The sequence below is a fragment of the Phoxinus phoxinus genome (genome assembly GCF_949152265.1).
Source record: "Phoxinus phoxinus genome assembly, chromosome: 17".
Classification (NCBI taxonomy): domain Eukaryota; kingdom Metazoa; phylum Chordata; class Actinopteri; order Cypriniformes; family Leuciscidae; genus Phoxinus; species Phoxinus phoxinus.
The window spans coordinates 32231612-32250967 of record NC_136892.1 but is presented as its reverse complement, the minus strand read 5'-3'; the positions used below and the strand labels follow the sequence as shown (position 1 = coordinate 32250967).

General features: G+C 39.6%; 1 protein-coding gene across 1 annotated transcript in view; it reads left to right on the top strand.

The window, feature by feature from the left end:
• Positions 1 to 3453: 3453 nt before the first annotated feature.
• The window catches only part of LOC306984565 (transcription factor 4-like), a gene marked incomplete at its 3' end in the record, with an annotated part of 46683 nt that continues 30780 nt past the window's right edge, over positions 3454 to 19356 (top strand). Inside the window, exons 1-4 of the mRNA XM_079586038.1 lie at positions 3454 to 3569; positions 5702 to 5818; positions 6049 to 6087; positions 6842 to 6917. Coding sequence (XP_079442164.1) covers positions 5723 to 5818; positions 6049 to 6087; positions 6842 to 6917 — 211 coding nt within the window. The 5' untranslated portion in view covers positions 3454 to 3569; positions 5702 to 5722. The remainder of the gene's footprint in view (positions 3570 to 5701; positions 5819 to 6048; positions 6088 to 6841; positions 6918 to 19356) is intronic.

Genomic DNA, 19356 nt, shown 5'->3' with positions numbered 1-19356 from the left:
GTCGCTCCGTGATCTCAGACGTTTCTCATCCCGATCTCTCAGCGGATGTGTGTGTCGCTCCGTGATCTCAGGCGTTTCTCATCCCGATCTCTCAGCGGATGTGTGTGTCGCTCCGTGATCTCAGACGTTTCTCATCCCGATCTCTCAGCGGATGAGTGTGTCGCTCCGTGATCTCAGGCGTTTCTCATCCCGATCTCTCAGCGGATGTGTGTGTCGCTCCGTGATCTCAGGCGTTTCTCATCCCGATCTCTCAGCGGATGTGTGTGTCGCTCCGTGATCTCAGGCGTTTCTCATCCCGATCTCTCAGCGGATGAGTGTGTCGCTCCGTGATCTCAGGCGTTTCTCATCCCGATCTCTCAGCGGATGTGTGTGTCGCTCCGTGATCTCAGACGTTTCTCATCCCGATCTCTCAGCGGATGTGTGTGTCGCTCCGTGATCTCAGACGTTTCTCATCCCGATCTCTCAGCGGATGAGTGTGTCGCTCCGTGATCTCACACGTTTCTCATCCCGATCTCTCAGCGGATGAGTGTGTCGCTCCGTGATCTCAGGCGTTTCTCATCCCGATCTCTCAGCGGATGTGTGTGTCGCTCCGTGATCTCAGGCGTTTCTCATCCCGATCTCTCAGCGGATGTGTGTGTCGCTCCGTGATCTCAGGCGTTTCTCATCCCGATCTCTCAGCGGATGAGTGTGTCGCTCCGTGATCTCAGGCGTTTCTCATCCCGATCTCTCAGCGGATGAGTGTGTCGCTCCGTGATCTCAGGCGTTTCTCATCCCGATCTCTCAGCGGATGAGTGTGTCGCTCCGTGATCTCAGGCGTTTCTCATCCCGATCTCTCAGCGGATGTGTGTGTCGCTCCGTGATCTCAGACGTTTCTCATCCCGATCTCTCAGCGGATGTGTGTGTCGCTCCGTGATCTCAGACGTTTCTCATCCCGATCTCTCAGCGGATGAGTGTGTCGCTCCGTGATCTCAGACGTTTCTCAGCGGATGAGTGTGTCGCTCCGTGATCTCAGACGTTTCTCATCCCGATCTCTCAGCGGATGAGTGTGTCGCTCCGTGATCTCAGACGTTTCTCATCCCGATCTCTCAGCGGATGAGTGTGTCGCTCCGTGATCTCTGATGCCTCTCGCAGATCTCTGACGTCCGCGGTCAATCCCGTCTGATCACTAATTGCGAGTGATATCCAAACACTTGCGTCTTTAAGTCCAGGCCTGACCCACATAGACCCGTCCGGCACGAGATCCATTTGATCCGTGATTAAATCTGCGCTCGCCGTCTGAGCTTCTAACACACAATCACCCACACGTCTCGCTACACGCGGCATTACGACCTTTATATGTAGATCTACACAATCTCAAATCTGCTTTCTGGAGACGCGGAGAGTCTCGGGCTTAAAGGCTTAGTGTGTATCCTCATTGTGTCAGTATTAAGACATGTTAGCATTGTGTGCTTCAGAAATAGACTTGTGCATTAATCTCGCTCTCCTCGGGAGGAACTTATTCTTCCTCGTGTTGTTATTTTCAGGCTCTAAACAAGACATCATATTAGTGGACTTGTGAAGGCAAGTGAGAAACACAACTCAGTTTAAGGCGTTCTTCCTCTCACACGTCATGATAATACTATTTCTAGTTTTGTTTAAGGTTCTTGAGGTTCATTTTACTGTCTGACGGATGAATTTACAGTAAAATACTGTATAGTTTGATTAGTAGTTTTGATGCACAGTGTTTTATATAGTAAATAAATAAAAATGCAATCGGACCAACTGAAAATCTGGAGAATAACTGCAATAAACCCTGCATTATTATACAGGTGAAGCTGGAAACATGAGAATATGGTGCAAAAGTTCAATATTTTCAGTAATTCAGCTTAAAAGGTGAAACTAATATATTATATAGACTCATTACATGCAAAATGAGATATTTCAAGCCTTTATTTGTTATAATTTTGATTTTCTTACAGCTTATGGCATTTTTTTCACAATATTATAATTTTGAATTTGGGGTTTTCATAAGCTGTAAGCCATAATCATCACAATTATAACAAATAAAGGCTTGAAATATCTCACTTTGCATGTAATGAGTCTATATAATATATTAGTTTCACCTTTTAAGTTGAATTTCTGAAATAAATGAACTTTTGCACCATATTCTCATGTTTCCAGGTTCACCTGTATAGTATTTTTGCATATATCGTGGAACATGCATGAGATATCGTTTGGATCGTGAGACTTACACACACTCGGTCCGGCTCATATTTAAATGCACGAAGATGAAAAATAAATAAATGCTGAAATATTGTCCATGCATCTCTGAGCTGAATTTGCATATGGAGAACGATTGGATCCTGTAAGCTCACGAGAATCGGCTGGTAGCCGCCGGTATTGATTACCGCCGTATTTCTGCATGAATGTGTGTGAAGTTTCCACACACTCTCTGTTTCCACAGCTGTGATCACATGTGAAGCCTGTGCTTATGTTTCTCTGCATATGGTTCAGTTATTAATGCTGCAGTCTGAAAACATGCCTGTTTACATGCCTCTGAACAACTGGATTTTTTTTTAAAGTCTATAAAATGACTGAAAAAAAGTTTTTCATATATTATATAATAATATTTGCATATATATATTTATCATTTCTGGATCTGCCTCTAAAAATGTTTGGTATTCCAACAAGATATGTTTTTTTTTTTTTTTTCTTTTTTTTTTACTTAATACAATTTCTGTTTAATTTTGATTTGTTCAGTCACACTCAACTTATGAAACAATAAAAAACTATTTTTTTTAAGAACCTCTAAAAATTTGACTCAAGTAAAACATATACTATAATATAATGTAATAAAATATTATTATATATTCTGCACAAAATTTGACTTTTGGGGGTTGAATAATTGTGATAGATTTCAAGTACAATAGATTTTAATTTTTAATTTTTTACGTTCCCAGAATCGGTGAAATGTGTATTAATGAACTTTCTGATTTGGTTACAACATCTGCCGGCAGGGTTTAACTCGTTAGCGCCTCTACAGGATACATTTTCTTTTTTTTTTGCTATTAACTTTTAAATTACACTTCTATTCTTTAAATATTTTTATATTAGCAAATATATTTTTATCCAAATATGCGTCATATTTCGGTCACATGTTGGTCAGATTCTGCCAAACGATGTTGAGCATTCGCAGTAAAACACACAGAAATCTCTCCGTGAGATAGTTTTTGCATATCGAGTCACTTTAGGACTTTAGCGACGTCTTAAAGATCTTCACATCCACCAGGAGGCGCTGCAGCCAAACAGGAAGTGATGCGTTCCCGTCCCCGGGATGATTGGCTCCTGACTCACCTGAACAGCATCAGTGGTTTAACACACGTTCTGGGATGAGTGTTTGGTAACGAGGGAATGGATCTGTGCTAGTCTATATGTCTGTGAATATGAGTTCTCTCTGACAGATGCAGCATTGGCCTGGAAACCTCGTTCCTCGACACTCGAGTCTGTCGGATGTGCTTGTAACTCTGCAACATCTTCATATGCGTGCGATATTTCTGTGATCTGTGGTTCACTGGAAGGTTTGAGTGCAGGTGTGTGAAATAACACACATCAGACCTCTTAAAAAGACACATGAGGCCTGTGTGTGTGTGTGTGTGTGATCCACCAGTACAACCATATTAAACAGATGCAAACTACAGATTCTGATCTCAGTGATATTTATCATCAGGCTTTTCCTGTTAGCTTTTGAAAATTAACCCACCTTTTAATTTGATCAACTTTGAGCCACATCAATTTCAATCAAATGCATCAGTTTTCGTTGGTGTGTGTGTGTGTGTGTGTGTGTGTGTGTGTGTGTGTGTGTGTGTGTGTGTGTGTGTGTGTGTGTGTGTGTGTGTGTGTGTGTGTGTGTGTGTGTGTGTGTGTGTGTGTGTGTGTGTGTGTGTGTGTGTGTGTGTGTGTGTGTGTGTGTGTGTGTGTGTGTGTGTGTGTGTGTGTGTGTGTGTGTGTGTGTGTGTGTGTGTGTGTGTGTGTGTGTGTGTGTGTGTGTGTGAGAGAGAGAGAGATGAAGTTGCAGGTGTTTGGAAAAGCGCTGTCGTGGTTTTTTCTAAGCGTTTTTGAATATCAGCCATTGTTTCAATCAGCTTAAAGTCATGTTAACACACACATTTTACTGGAATATTACCAGAATGTGTGTGTTACTCTGGTTTGAAGGGGTTAGAGAAAGATGTGTGTGAGGCGCTGAATCTTAAAGGGATAGTTCACCCCAAATTTAAAAATTGTGTCATCATTTACTCGCCCTCAAGTTGGGCACCATTGAGTTTTTTTCTTCTATACTATGGAAGTCAATGGGGACCAAATTCTTCCAAATATCTTCCTCTGTGTTTAGCTGGGGGAAAATTAATACATGTTTGGCACAACTTTATGGTTAGTAAATAAATGATGACAGCATTTTTATTTTTGGGTGAACTGTCCCTTTAAGGTCTTAAAAATGTCAAATATGGACAAACCCAACCAGATTTAAACCAATGGTTTGTCCATATGTGACCCAAACATGCATTTTTTTGAGTGCACCACTATAAAGATATAGTTTTATATAAAATAATAACAGAGCCCACAACATGACGACACAGAGAAATTATACACAGTAATTGCAATCGCTTTCAGAACTATTTTGTTCCCCAGCTGATGAACAATAAGAATATTGACAGCCAATCAGAATCCATCCTGCTTTAAAGAGCACGAGCGCTAATACAGTTCTCGTTATAGTTGGGGCCTTAAAGGGTAAAATGTAATTTATATTACATAATTTTTTGCTTTAGAAATCTGAAATAAAGCATTTGATGTTGCATTAGCAATTCTGTTGTCTTATAAATACGTAGCAGCAATATTGAAACTGTTCCCCACATCAATTTCTTGTTTGTTTTTTATTTTCTTTAATAAATGTATATGAATATTGTGCTGACCTATTATTCTTATTCTTAATTTAAACATCCACAGATTCACATACAAACGTTATTTTTTTTTATTATATAGCATATATATATATTTTTTAAAATAAAGTGACCCAAAGTTGGTCCTCTCCGCGGTCGGTTGTGCTCTAGGGCGCGCGCACAAATATGAAATAATTTGTAAAAGTCGAACCAACGCCTTCGCGCGCTCGATCAGACGGTGAAGCGTTTAATACGAGGTCGTGTCAGTGAAAGTTGTGCTTTTCCGCGCGGTATTCCGGAGTGTGTTTGTCTGAATGAAGCGCTCCTGCGGTCGCCGCGCGCTGAAGACGAGCGGAACGATTCACTTCACCGTCCGTCCTGTCAGTAAAACACTCCACGAGCGGCACGAAACACGACCTGAGTGTTAGTGTAATCCCCGATCGCACTCAGTTATCGATCGGCTGCGTTGGTTCGGATTGCTGAAGCCGCGCGCCGGAGGGACACTTGGAGAGTTTCTTCATCTTGAATGTGTGTGATCGCGTTACCGGACACCTGCGCGTGCACTTCACCTGGCGGAAGAATGATCCTCTGATCCAGAGTCTCTTTTTCACGCAGAGTGGATTTTTTGGGGCTCGATCGTGCCGCGGGTCCGTGTGTGTGTGTTTGTGTGTGTGTGTGTGTGTGAGAGAGATAGAGCGCGAGCGCGTGCGCGCGCGTGTGTGTTTCTGAAGATCAGACACGCTCCTCCTGATCGGGTGTTTTCTCATTGCGATCTGTTTCCATGTTTTTAGGTTTATGTGATATTTCTAAAAATGCATCATCACCATCATCATCACCATCATCATCATCAGAGAATGGCCGCGTTAGGGACGGATAAAGAACTGAGCGATTTGCTGGATTTCAGCGCGGTAAGTGACTTTACGTCTCCATGCTGCAGGTCAATGCTCACACTTTGTTTGGTTTTGTCACATTTCATTGTGTTTCTGTGCGCTGATGTGTGTGTAGAAGTGTTGTAACATGACTTTTTTGCGCACTGACTGTGCCGCGTAATTGCATTTGAAAATCTGAAAGAAAGTTGCAAAAGCTTATGTGGATTTGATAGATGTGATGTTGCATTAGTAATTCTGTTGTCTTATAGATGCGAAACAGCGATTTGAAAATGTTCCCCACATCAATGGTAGTATATCCCACTTTATTCAGTCTTTTCTTGTGTTTTTTTTCCTTTTCTTTAATATAGAGTCTTATGAATGTTGTGTTGACCCTTTAAAAAAAAAAGAATCCTTAAGGAATTCTAATGGAATTTCTCGTGATTATATTCTAATGGGATCAAATGCAGAATGCAATTCTCAAGACAGAAAAAAAAAGAAAAAACATTTTTTTTTCCAGTAGAATCTTACAGGATTCTTGTTTGATCCCATTAGGATTTGTTCCAAACGCTGAAAGAAATCCCATCAGCATTCCTTGATGATTGTGAGATTAGAGTTGATTCTAGTGGACTGATGATGTCTTCATCTGGTTCGGTGTCAAAAGTAAAAAAAAAAAAAAAAAAAAAAAAACTGTCTAAATGTGCATCCTGTGAGAAATGCTTTTGGGAAGTTTTCACTCAGGAAATGTGTTTTTCTGAAGCCACAGTTCCACAAATATCCCAGACAGTCGAGGGCTACACTGCCACTCAGGCTAGTTTATGTGCTTATGTGAAATTTGGCTTGGTTTTGATTTTGCATCCGCATTAGAGGGTTATATTATTCATCAAATTAACAGTAAGATTATGCATGCGTTTATGATGTCAAACCGTGCATAATGTTGCTCACTGTAATATTGCAGGGAATCAGAAATGCTTTTAACCAGTGTGTGTGTGTGTGTGTTTTATACTCTCTGATTCAGGGCCGGCTTGTGGAAGTTTTTAATGTGTTGTCATGATTGTTTTGTAGATGTTTTCCCCTCCTGTCAGCAGCGGGAAGAACAACGGACCGACGTCTCTGGGAAGTGGACATTTCTCCGGCTCAAGTACGTCACATGATGCGAAACACAAGTGTGTGTTCTGAGGTGTGGAACGGCCTCTGTCGCTGTCACAGAGAGATTATGAGCTGGGTTTGAATATGCAGTGTGTGTGTGTGTGTGTGTGTGTGTGTGTGTGTGTGGGGGGGGTTGTATTAGGGACTTTGACCTGGCAAACTTCTGTGTGTGTGTGTGTGTGTGAGAGACATGCAAGTCACAGTTCACGTGCTATGAGAATTTTGCGTCTTGCTTCGAGATGTGAGTTTGATTGTTGTGTCACGACTGTGTGTGTGTGAAGATATTAGTGACTTTGACCTGGCAGACTTCTTCAGGTGTGTGTGTGTGTGTGTGTGAGACACATGCAAGTCACAGTTGACGTGCTGTGAGAATTTTGCATTGTGAGTTTTGATTGTTGTAGCACGACGGCGTTCGTCTTGTTTTCTGCACACACACACACACGCACGCACGCACGTGTAATTTGCGCGACACACACCTGCAGGGTCTGTGGACCACAGAGATCTGTATTGTTAAAGTGCATGTTTTATAAAACGTGACATTTTATTACGTCGGAGGTTGCAACGAGCTGATTTTAATCCCGTCTCTGATGAATGTTTCCTGCAGGGAAAAAAAAAAAAAAGCGGCAGCAAATAAATAAATAATTAGAAGCGACAAAAAATAAATGACCTTGACCCCGGAGGTGTGTTCAGGAAGAAAAGCGACGGGAACCAGCGCAACATATGGAGCGCGCTGCTCATTCCCGTGCACGCTTTTTACACGACATGCATTTGTTTTTTATTTCCAGCATTGCTATCGTGATGTGAAGCACAGATGGAGGACGGAGTGTGTGTCAGTGCAGTCGGTGTCGTGGCCCAGTGTGTCCTCATGTTTTCAATGGCTGCTATTGTTTTCCTCAGACTTGAGTGTTGTTTAGGGTTGGATAATTTGCATGCCGCCCCCTTCCCCCTTCTTTGCCCCTCGGTTCCTGCGCTTTCGCCCGGATTGTGCCGCAGTTTCACTCCGTTGGAAAGTCGGGCAGAAGGACGGGGTGGGGGTGGGGGTGTGGGGGGGATAAAAACTACAGCGAGTCTGTTGCCATGCAACTTGCCATGCATTTGGCTCCCAATCACTCGGAAATGTTTCATAAAGTGTGAATCGTTGAGGAAAAAACGAGAATAAATGAAATAAATAACACGCAACTCATGAGAACGTGTGGGCACGGCGCTAACATCCCCGCTTTATCTCCGGGTTCTGAAGCGTGCCCGTTCCCCGTGCCAGTCTGAGAGGATTCGGCTAGCGGCTGATAGGCCCGTTGCGTTTGTTCTGGTAACAGCCGTAGCTTATTAAGCCATGTTGAAAAGTGGGGTTATTTTAATAACGCTGCTATTTGCATCGCTCTGTTTTGGTTATGCCTGTCAGTCAAACGCCAGCGATTGCATTAAGCGCAGAGATGAAGCGAGAGAAGAAGATCTCTCCACCCACTATCCAGCTCCTCTCCCAGAGTCTTTGTCTTTCTCTTAGCGCGCGGAAAACAGCCGAGGCGGAGAGAGGGAGACATGCGGAGGAATATCAAACCCTTTAATTGTGCCTGAGATTAGGAATTAATGAGTGTTTTAGCTTGTAATAGCAATATTAGTGCTATCTAATGCTAATAATGAGGCTGCGTAACATAGGCAGGGGTTCAGGCCTCCGACTGGTGGAGTTGTTCTTACAAATGTTACTCTAAAAATACTTTTCATGACTATTATTCAGGATGAAATGAACTATTGAAATGTCTCCTGAAGTCGCGCGATAGCCTCGCGTCTCATTGGTTCTCGTGTTGAACGGCCAGGTTTGACATTCGTGATCGTCAGTATGTTTATGAATGGAGGAGATTGACTTTACTTTGGGCCTGTTCTTCACTCCCAGCATGAAGACTACAGTCATATTGACTAGTGACTTGTTTTTGCGTTCAGGTGTTGTTCATGTTGTGTGTTTTCATATTGTTGTTCAGTGGTTAGAGGTGTTTCAAGGCTCAAAATGTGTGTGTGTGTGCATATATATTTATGTGTGAGTGCATAATTATTATTATAAATAGTTATAAATGAATAATTATTGATTGTTATTATGTAAAATACATATAATTATAATTTTAACTCTCAAAATTATATAATGAACCTTAAAAAAAAAACCATATATTTATATATAATGTATGTAATTATAAAAAAATTGTATTATGTAATATACAATTATATTTAATGCTCATATTCAAATAATGATCCTTAAAACTAATAAATAAATAAATTCTAAGATTCTAAGATAATATATATAATTTTTAATAAAGCTTTCTGAGGCATTGACAATCCTCAGAATCAGGATAAAAGTCACTATATTGTTTCATGTACGAATTATCATGCTTATGGAAAGCTTATAATGACTTTTGCTGAATTAAACTTTTTCATTATTGTTAGTGTCAGATAAACAGTTTTGGACAGTGTGCCAGTGCTTTATATGATCCTCTAAACGTTGCTGGTTCTGGCCTCTTGGTTGTAACGCTGGAGTAGCATCAATGCTAAGGAAGCTTCTGCTTTATGACTAGCTGATGTCTAGAGACGTCACTGGAGAAGAGCGGCCAAACGCCAGTGTTACGTCAGCGAATCATTGTTGAGTTTAGTTCAGTGTGTGTGTGTGTGTGTGCAGTCAGAACAGTGTGTGAATCCTGAGATGACCTTCCTCTCGTGCCGTACTGATGTCAACACATGCGCAGACTAAACACACGAGCTGAAACATCTCTACGGTATATAGAGAATCAGTCTATCTTCAGTTCCTGCTCCTCTAGTTCGGATCTTCTGGCTTCTCATACCATCTGTCCCAAATCACTCTGTTGCTGAAACTAAAAAAAGGATAAAAATGGCACCGAAAGTGATAAAAATGCCCTAGATATTTAAAATGGGGAACCAAAAAAAAAAAAAGAAGAGCCACATAGTGAATTTGATATATATTTCATATTATTCTAGATTATACACTAATGGTCAAATGTTTGGAATCAAACTTTAATGTCAACGTTATAATGATCAGAAATGTTTCAATTCATCATATTATACTGATTTCTGAAGGATCATGTGACACTGAAGACTGTAGTAATGATAATAATAATAAATTACACTTTACTATATATTCATATAGAAAACTGATGATTTACAGTGTAATAATATTTCACTGTATTTACTGTATTTATTATCCAATAAATGCAACCATGGTGAGCATAGCTCTTTCAAAATCTTAATTTTTCCATATTTTCGGTTTTATATAATATTTAATTTGATAACAATATTTCTGATAAACCCATAGCTGTCAGATTTTTATTTGATAGAGAAAGCCTTTATAAAGGTTAAAATCAATTACGGGTGAATATTGCCTTTAATAGTCTGGAGCCGCACGGGTATATCTGTGGCAATAGCAACTGTACATTATATGGATCAAAATTATACATTTTTCTTTTATGCCAAAAATCATGAGGATATTAAGATCATGTTCCATGAAGATATTTAGTAAATGTCCTACCGTAAATATATAAAACATGTATTTTTGTGAGTGAATGCAGCACAATCGTGAACATAAATGCACAACTTTAAAGGAGATTTTCTCAATGTTTACACTTTTTTGCTCCTCAGATTCCAGATTTTCAATAGTTGTGTCTCGGCCAAATATTGTCATATCCTAACACACCACACATAAATGGATAGATTATTTATTCAGCTTTATATGATATATACATCTCAATTTCAGAAAATGACCCATGTGACTGGTTTTGTGGTCCAGGGTCACTCTGAGCATCCTGATCTGGACAGATCGTCCCCTCACGGCACAGTACTCCTCTTTGCTGAAAGCTCGTCGTGTCCTCCAAAGTGACATCAGCAGAGTTTGTTTCCCAGCATGCCTTCGGCTGGCTCTCTCTCTGTTGTGTCCTGTACACACTTCCTTTGTGATTAAATGTCTGTGTTTGTGAATATGTTTCTTGCGCTGCTTTGATAAGGCTGGGCTCTCACACTGTGTGCTTGACCTGGAAACGTGGCTCTTAAACCCAGTTGTGCTGGAACTGCGAGGAAGGGTGCAGACGCAACACTCTGCATGTTGATTAGCGCTTACGTCACGCAGAGAGACGGCGGTGCGGCTCATGAAGTCTAATATCATGTTCCTGGTCTTACTGGGAATGATCATCAGTATGTTATTAGGAAGAAAATAATAAGTCTCCGCCTCTGAAACCACAGTCAGCAACATGTCCCGGCCCACTGTAAAAAAAAAAAGTTGGTTTAACTTAAAAAAAGCAAGTTACCTTGTTGCCTTAAAATTTTGAGTTCGTTGTAATTAAAAATTTGAGTTAATGCAATGAAGAAGAATGGTTTAATAAACAGAAACTCAAAATAGTGTTATCTTCACACATTAGTTATCGAAGTTGATTTGACAAAAGATAAAAAGTTGTGATAACAAATCATGAAAATATTTATTTACAGTGTATGTTGCTATGAACCGTTTTCTGTTAGAACGGTTATTTCTAAGCCAATAACTAATGATCTTTGCAACGGAAGTGAAGCAATCAAAAGCTGGACAATAACTTTATTCTAGATCTGCTGTAAAGCCTAAACCATCTCTGATACTGTAATCTCCTATTATCACTGTAAAGCTGCTCTGAAACACTCTATATTGTTAAAAGCGCTATATAAATAAAGCTGACTTGACTATGGATGCCTGTATTATTATTCGTCTGCATCCATTTATGTTCAGAATTTTTTATTATCCAATCAATTCCCAAAATATAAAACCAAACCCTGCCCTATATTCATATTTTTGCCCGCATTACATAAGATTCATGCTGACTGTATACATTACATGGTTCTCTGCAATTGTTTCTAAATAATAAATATTATGTGCTTTTAAATCTTTTTCAATTAAACATCTTTAAACAAGGTAGATTTTACTATGTACTTTTTTATTATTATTATTTAACATCCTTACACAATGTAGATTTACAATTCATTGTTTTTTAATCATTATTTATTATTTAACATCCTTAAACAATGTAGATTTTACCATTATTTTTTAAAAATATTTATTCATTATTATTTAACATCCTTAAACAAGGTAGATTTATTATTCCTTTTGTTTTATCGTTATTTAGTATTATTTTACATCCCTAAACAGGGTATTATTATTATTATTTAACGTCCTTGAATAAGGTACATTTTCCATTTCCATTTTTATTATTTATTAAATGTATTATTTACAATTTTTTTTATTGAAAATCTTGTTGTCCCAAAAAATGTTTAGTATTTTTTTCTTGTTTTAAGCTTAAATCGAATATACAGAAAATACATTTTCTGAATACAATCTTATATACATTTTGTGTCAAATAAATGTATGTAAGGATCTACATGAACCCCTTACTGTAAAACAATACAAAAATACTGATTTAAAAATTATTTTTATATTTCCTGTGTTTTTATATTATTTTGTGTTTATTTTACAAAGTATTTCGATGTTTTAGCTTCACAGCCGAAGTAAAAAACCCATCAACCGAAACATATAAGCAGAAATAAAGGATCTAGAGGCCAAGCGTGTGATAAACAGGTTGATTTTGAAGGCCGATTGAGTGTTGTTTTGGACAGAGACGCTGATGTGTGTAAGGAAGTGCAGGAAGAGCTACTTCCTGTTTTTGTGTTCTGGTCTCCGGAGTCGAACACAAGCTGCTTTTCACCTTCAGTTAATGTTAGATTTGGTCCTTGTGGTTTATCTATTTATAGAGTCTGGTTTACTTCAGATAGTCAAGTCCAGGTTGGTGTAAGCTGGTGCAGTTTTGTCCTGTGATGGTAATATAGTCCACCGTCCGTCCATCTGTCGGCTAATGCGGATCAATGTAATTGAATGTAATTGTTTTATTTGTGTGCCTGTTATTTCTGATCCCGTTCTGTCCGGAGTTGTAATGAAAGACCTGAGAAAGTGTACCGACTAAACACGCTACTGTCCACGAGTGATTCAACACCCTCATGAAACAACAATGGGACCAAAGTGCATTGTGGGTAATGAACACCCATCACTCTGTGCTGATCTTACGCTGCCGTTCACAATGATCTTTTGGAAATCGCCCTGCCCTTCTCAAACAGGTTCCTGAATGTTCCCATGATGCACTCATGGAGAGTCACTCCCATGCTGCGCCTGCAGAGCCACACGGAAGAGAAATTACAGATTCAATCTCTTTTATGTCTCAAATGTTTCTCCTAAACAGCAGTGAGAACACATTGGAGATGACTACTGAAATCTCAGATGTTTCTCCTGAAAAAAAGACCCAGTGTCTCCTCGAGTTTCATGAAAAGATTTCAATAATGTCTCAGATTTGCAATCTAAAGTCACAGATCTCAATATGAACTCAAACATTTCTCATCAAATGATCTGCGCTGCTCCACTCAATCATTGTATAGCTTGTTGACTCATTTTTGTCTGTTTCTATTTCCCCACTTAAAGGTACACTGTGTAGTTTAAGTATTTTATTCGCTAAAATCAACGTCTTTATTCATAAATATGTCCTCATTGGTGTAGCGGCTACCGTAGTTGCAACACGCATTTGAAAAAGCGCGGCGCTAGAGAGCACTTTTCGTTTGAATGCAAAATACAATTTCACCGCTAGATGGGAGAAAATCCTACACAGTGTGCCTTTAAGGAAACATCTCAGACAAAGTTAATTACTTAATGTGACTTACCGTAATGTGATTCTGAATTATGTCGCATTTAAGTCTCATAAGTTATGAAAGTTATTTCTGAGCTATAACATTTGATTAAATTAACTCTTTGCCTCAATCAAGCTCTTGATTGTCATTGGCTACGTTTACATGCAACCAAATAATCCGTTAGTAATCGGCTTGACGGCTCAATCGGACTCAATAGCCTTCGATCCGATTGAGCTTGATCCCAATGAAATTACAATCGGATTGAAAGGGGTTTAATCCTTTTCTAATCCGATCGAGAGAACATGTAAGCACTCGATCGGATTGAAAACCGAAACTGAAAGGACTGCGCATGTGTAATGACGTTGAAATAGCGTAATGACGTATGACTAGCTGTTCTTCCTGTTAAATAAAGTGTCATATAAACATCCCACCAGTTTCAGATTTTCATCCACAGACGACTGGTTTTGGGCATTTTTACAGCGTGATGAATATAAGCAGCGGCACAACGGTTCATATGCTCATTGTCCCCAAATTATGACCAGAAATGGATATATACAGTTGAAACTGGAAAAATTTTAATATGGTGCAAGTAATTTCAGTAATTCAACTTAAAAGGTGAAACTAATATATTATATAGACTCATTACATGCAAAGTGAGATATTTCAAGCCTTTATTTGTTATAATTTGGACGATTATGGCTTATGAAAACCCCAAATTCCAAATTTGAATATTGTTTTCATAAGCTGTATTTTCACCTGTATTAAAGGGAGACTTCAGGATTTAGCATTAAGCTTTGTATCCGTAGAAAACCTGTAGTATTTTCAAATTACCGTGCTTCCCTCCCTCATATGCCCCTGAGACGAGGGATTTATGTAGTTTTTTCTATGTAAAGAATTCTCAGATGACGCAAAAATCGTCATTTTGCGTCATCGGAGGATGTTTTGGCCAAAGGCTTGAGACTACAGCCAGTAGGAGGCGCTAGATCCGCATGTTTTAGAGGGTGGGATCTCACTCACAGAATGTACAAATAGTGTCAGCCATCTTTTATCTGGAAGCTAAGCTAACAGGCTCTTGTTCTGTGGAGAAAGCTGAGTAGTAGCGGTTACCATCCTCTTTCCCGGACATGTCGAGCCGTCGAGATCGTCCAAAATGTCCGGTATTCGGCTTTTGCTTTCTGCAGTCGCCATTCATTCGGTGAATCTGAATGTAGTGTTTACATGAACGCTAAAGAAGTGATAGGCTAATGTGCGTTTTAGCATTGCTAAGAAAATTCCCGCTTCTCCATGAGAGATACGAGACCGGTGCGTCTCACTGGTGCCGCTCATCAATAATCACGCCACCGGTCTCGCGCTGTTCTCCCGCGGCCGTCAGTCTCGTCCCGCTCGCCGCAGTAAACATGAGGAACGGCGACTGTAGAACGCAAAAGCCGAATCCCGGACGTTTTGGCGATCTCGAAATCCCGGGCAGACTCACTAGTAGCCTAGCCTTGTTGTTTAACTGCGATCTCTTACCAGTAGGCGTGTCCTCGTAGGGCAGCGAAGCAAGTGCATTCTGGGAGTTGTTGTCTTTCATCCAAGTTCAAGTTCATTTTATTTATATAGCACGTTTTATAATAGCCACCGACTGACCAAAGTGCTTTACAGAACAAAATTAAAAGGCAATAATACCATGCATTACAGCATAACACATAAGTACATCAAGCTAAGAACAGCCTTAAACAGGAGTCGCAAACAGTGTCAGACTCATCAATAATAAGCAGAAATGGCAGTATCAGACTTCGATAAATAGAAAAACAGCATCGTACTGCTGTTTGAAACAAATAAAGAACCAATGCAAGTGAATAGTTATTATGCACAGACAGCAGAAACTCTGTATATTCGTGCAGTGTGCGCATGGCAAAAAATCTATCCCGATTTAAAGCATTTTGATGTATAAACACACACATCAACCCGATCACATGATTAGCGTTCATGTAAACACTACGTTCGGATTCGTCCATCAGAATGAATTCAGTCCGATTGGAACAAAAGCTGTGCATGTAAACGTAGACATTGATAAATTTAGACTTTGACACTTCAGTTATGTCTCATTTAAGTCTCATAAGTTATGAAAGAGCAACTTCTGAGCCATGACATTTTATTAAGTTACCTATTTCGCTTCATGATTGTCAGTGCAGGTTTTCAGTAGAAACATCTGAGAAGAAGTTAGTATAAATGAGTTGTAAGTGAGACTCCATTACGCGTCTCGATCTCTGAAAGGCCGTCCTCTGAGCGCGTGTGTTAACCAGAGTCCTCAGCGAATCCCGTGGTTCTCCGCGCAGGGCTGTGAACCGCACACCTTGTTTTCTCCTCGCACCTGAAGAGACTCAAAAAAGTGTAATTATCCGTCTGAAAATAAAGGCATAAGAGCAGCACGGTGTGTGTAATTAACACGGCAGGTGACGAGCTCGCGGAAACACAGAACTTTTAATTAAAACGCCTGACTTGTTTGGATATTGTCAAGTGTGTCACTGTAAGATGTGCCACTGTAATGGCGGCCATAGTTGAGCAGAGGCTAATGTTAGCATGTTTCACGTGTGTGTGTGTGTGTGTGTGTGTGATGTCATCTGTGCCAGAGGGTGAAGTGTGTGTGTTTGTTATTGGAGGTTTCACTGATGTTGTTTTATTTGTATATACAGGGTTCAGAGTTAACACTCGCTAAGGTTCACGCTAGGCTACTTTTATCATCAAACGTTAATGTTTTGATGAAAACGTGCAGGTTTCTCGATGCACTTGGATGTCTGTCCTTCTTATTTGATGTTGGAAAAGGGTCAAACATGCAGAAGAGTTTGAGAATGAAGGAATCTGTTGGGAATACGATGTTCATGGGTTTCAGAGGGTTTTTCCACGATCCATGTTCATCTAGTCTTGTTTCTCTTCTGTTATGTGGATGATCATGATTGAGAGCTGTTTATTTATTACTCCAGTCAGAGTTACTATAGCTAACAACAATTCAAACTAGTAATAACATCTACAATAGTTGCTAAAGTGTAAAATGTCATCAGTAAGCTCGTACTATACTGTGACGGACCTGTGATTTAGCACTGGATTGAAATAAGTATTTTTCTAAATTTCTCCTTAAGTATTTAAAGGTACACTCAGTGTTGGGAAAGTTCACTTTCTACACAAACTAGTTCAAAGCACAGCAATTATTTGATCAGTTTTAACACTGAAGCTGTGCGTCAGATGTTCCCATCCTCACCAACCTCTTATAAAACTTGTTTAAATGATCATGCGGCGCCTACATGCTGCTTTTTGTTTTGATTTTAGTGATGAGTCGTTCATGAATCCGTTCATTGCGTCTGTCACGTGACGAATGAACGAAAGACTCGGAAGGTAAAGTAATTATTTATGTTTCCTGTAAATGATTTTTGACTGCATTATAATGATTTAATAATTCAGAATATGATCAAGATTGCGTAAGTGGATGTGTTCGGGGAATTTGCCAGTTAATAGTATAACATTTAAAGCCCCTTAAAGATTGGGTAGGTCAGAATTGTCTAAAAAAAACTTTTATTCAAATTTGTTTAAACTGTCTTTATATACCAATACATAATTAAAATGCAAGTACTCTGAAAAAGAGAGTATAAAAACTGAGTGACTCTAGTGTATTTAATCTTCAATAAACACAGCTCATTAATTCCATTCACTCCCACCTAAAAACGGGTGCGCCAACAGGAGAGTCGGTGGACACTGGTGGCTGGTGTTGCCAGATTGGGTGTTCTCCGCTACATATTAAGGCCGTTTACAGGGTGTTTTAGCCGTTTTTTGCCTGGAAGGCTCTATAGAAATCTGGCACCCTATTGAACGAAGTTAAACTGAGAGAGCGTGCCGTTCACCGACACCAGAATGAACGAGTTCACAGTAACGTTCATCAGGCAGTAATACAGTACGTTCAGTTCACGTTTGCCCAAAATATGAACGAGTTCATGAACTATCGGTCAATGAACGTGTTCAGGCACAACACTGGGTACACTGTGCAACTCTGGGTCAAAAACTGCATGTGTTTAGCAGAAGAACATTGTTGTGGTTGTGCTTCGGCTCTGTGTGGGATATTATCATCCTGCTGCTCATAAAACATTCACTAGGCATAAGAAATATAACCAGTTTAGATTAAAGGATCTCAAGCTGACTAGCTGAAGACGTCACTGTCGGTCACAACCATCGACCGTAAAACAAGATGGACGACGCCCCTTCACTCTCTCCATTGGTGAAAACTGAAGCCGCCAAAGTCCTAAATGCTAATATAATAATGCTACTAATAATAATGCTATAATGCTAATCCTAAAAGCTCCAATCTCCTCCTGAAAATCGCCAAATAAGTGTGTTGTTGGTGCCGAAGTGACTACAGAAGCTGTCAATCATGATGTCACATTCACGTTTTTATAGCATCAAATAACGAACTAAGACCAAACTTATTTTAAAACACTTACATTTACATCAGCGTGAATAAAAACTACCTAAAAAGACAGAAAACATCTTTATAAAAAATGATTTGAAGTGTAATTTGATTAGTTTCATTAGACTTCATGGGGAGGCGGGGCTTATGGGCTATACTGGGACCAGCCACGCATTTACGCAATTTTACGTGAAAACCATCCCGACAGGACTAACATATAAACACTTATAACTGGCTTACTGTAGTGAATCACGAAGACAAAAAAATGTTTTGGAAGAAGGATTGATGATGTATTTAAATTTTTAACGTTGAACAAAAATGTAAAGTTACATAGTGTACCTTTAAAATTGTTCTATGAAACAAAAGAAGCTGATGTTGCGGTGAAATTCCTGCAGTTATTCTCATGTTGTCGTGCATGAGTGGAACTTCAGGAAGTGTCAGGTTGAAGTGAAGTGTTCGGATTGTGTGTGTGTGTGAGAGAGAGAGAGGAGATTTCTTGTCTTGGTTTTCCTAAAAGGCAGTTGAACATCTGGCGGTGTGTGTGTGTGTGTGTGTGTGTGTGCATCTGTGACGCCATTGACATTCCATTCCATCAATGCTTTGGTTATGGCTGCTGTTTGCATGCATGCATACGTGTGTGTGTGTGTGTGTGCGCTTGTGCGTGTGTGTGTGTGCTCTTGTGTGTGTGTGTGTATATGTATGTGTATATATGTGCACCCATTTGCAATCGTAGAAAGCACTTGTGTGTTTTATGTGTTTGTTTATGTAGATTTCACGTGTGTGTGTGTGTGTGTGTGTGTGTGTGTGTGTGTGTGTGTGTGTGTGTGTGTGTGTGTGTGTGTGTGTGTGTGTTTCTCACTCTCGCGGTGTGGGCAGTACGTGCTACTGTTTTTCCAAGTGCTAATTTTTGCTGCAGTTGCTGGTTTAACGTCCATCTCGTTACAGCCTGAACCAATTACAGTCCTAATTATCCAATAAATATGTATTTAAGAAGCTGTTTACTTTTCGTGTGTGTCGTGACACGCCGAGCAGAAACCAAACCCGCTGGGGTTACACACTTTATACATCATATGAGACCGACTGCAGAGAAACATTCGCAAACTCGCATTTCTTGCATTTCTTTAGTTTTACAAGTGAATTTTACAACAACAAAAATATGTACAGGTCATATTTCATACTAAATTTAATTAAATAAAGAATATTTGGACATTTTGATAATATTTTCATAACAATTTGGCACATTTAACCCACAAATTCTCATATATTCATATATATATATATATATATATATATATATATATATAGGCCTATA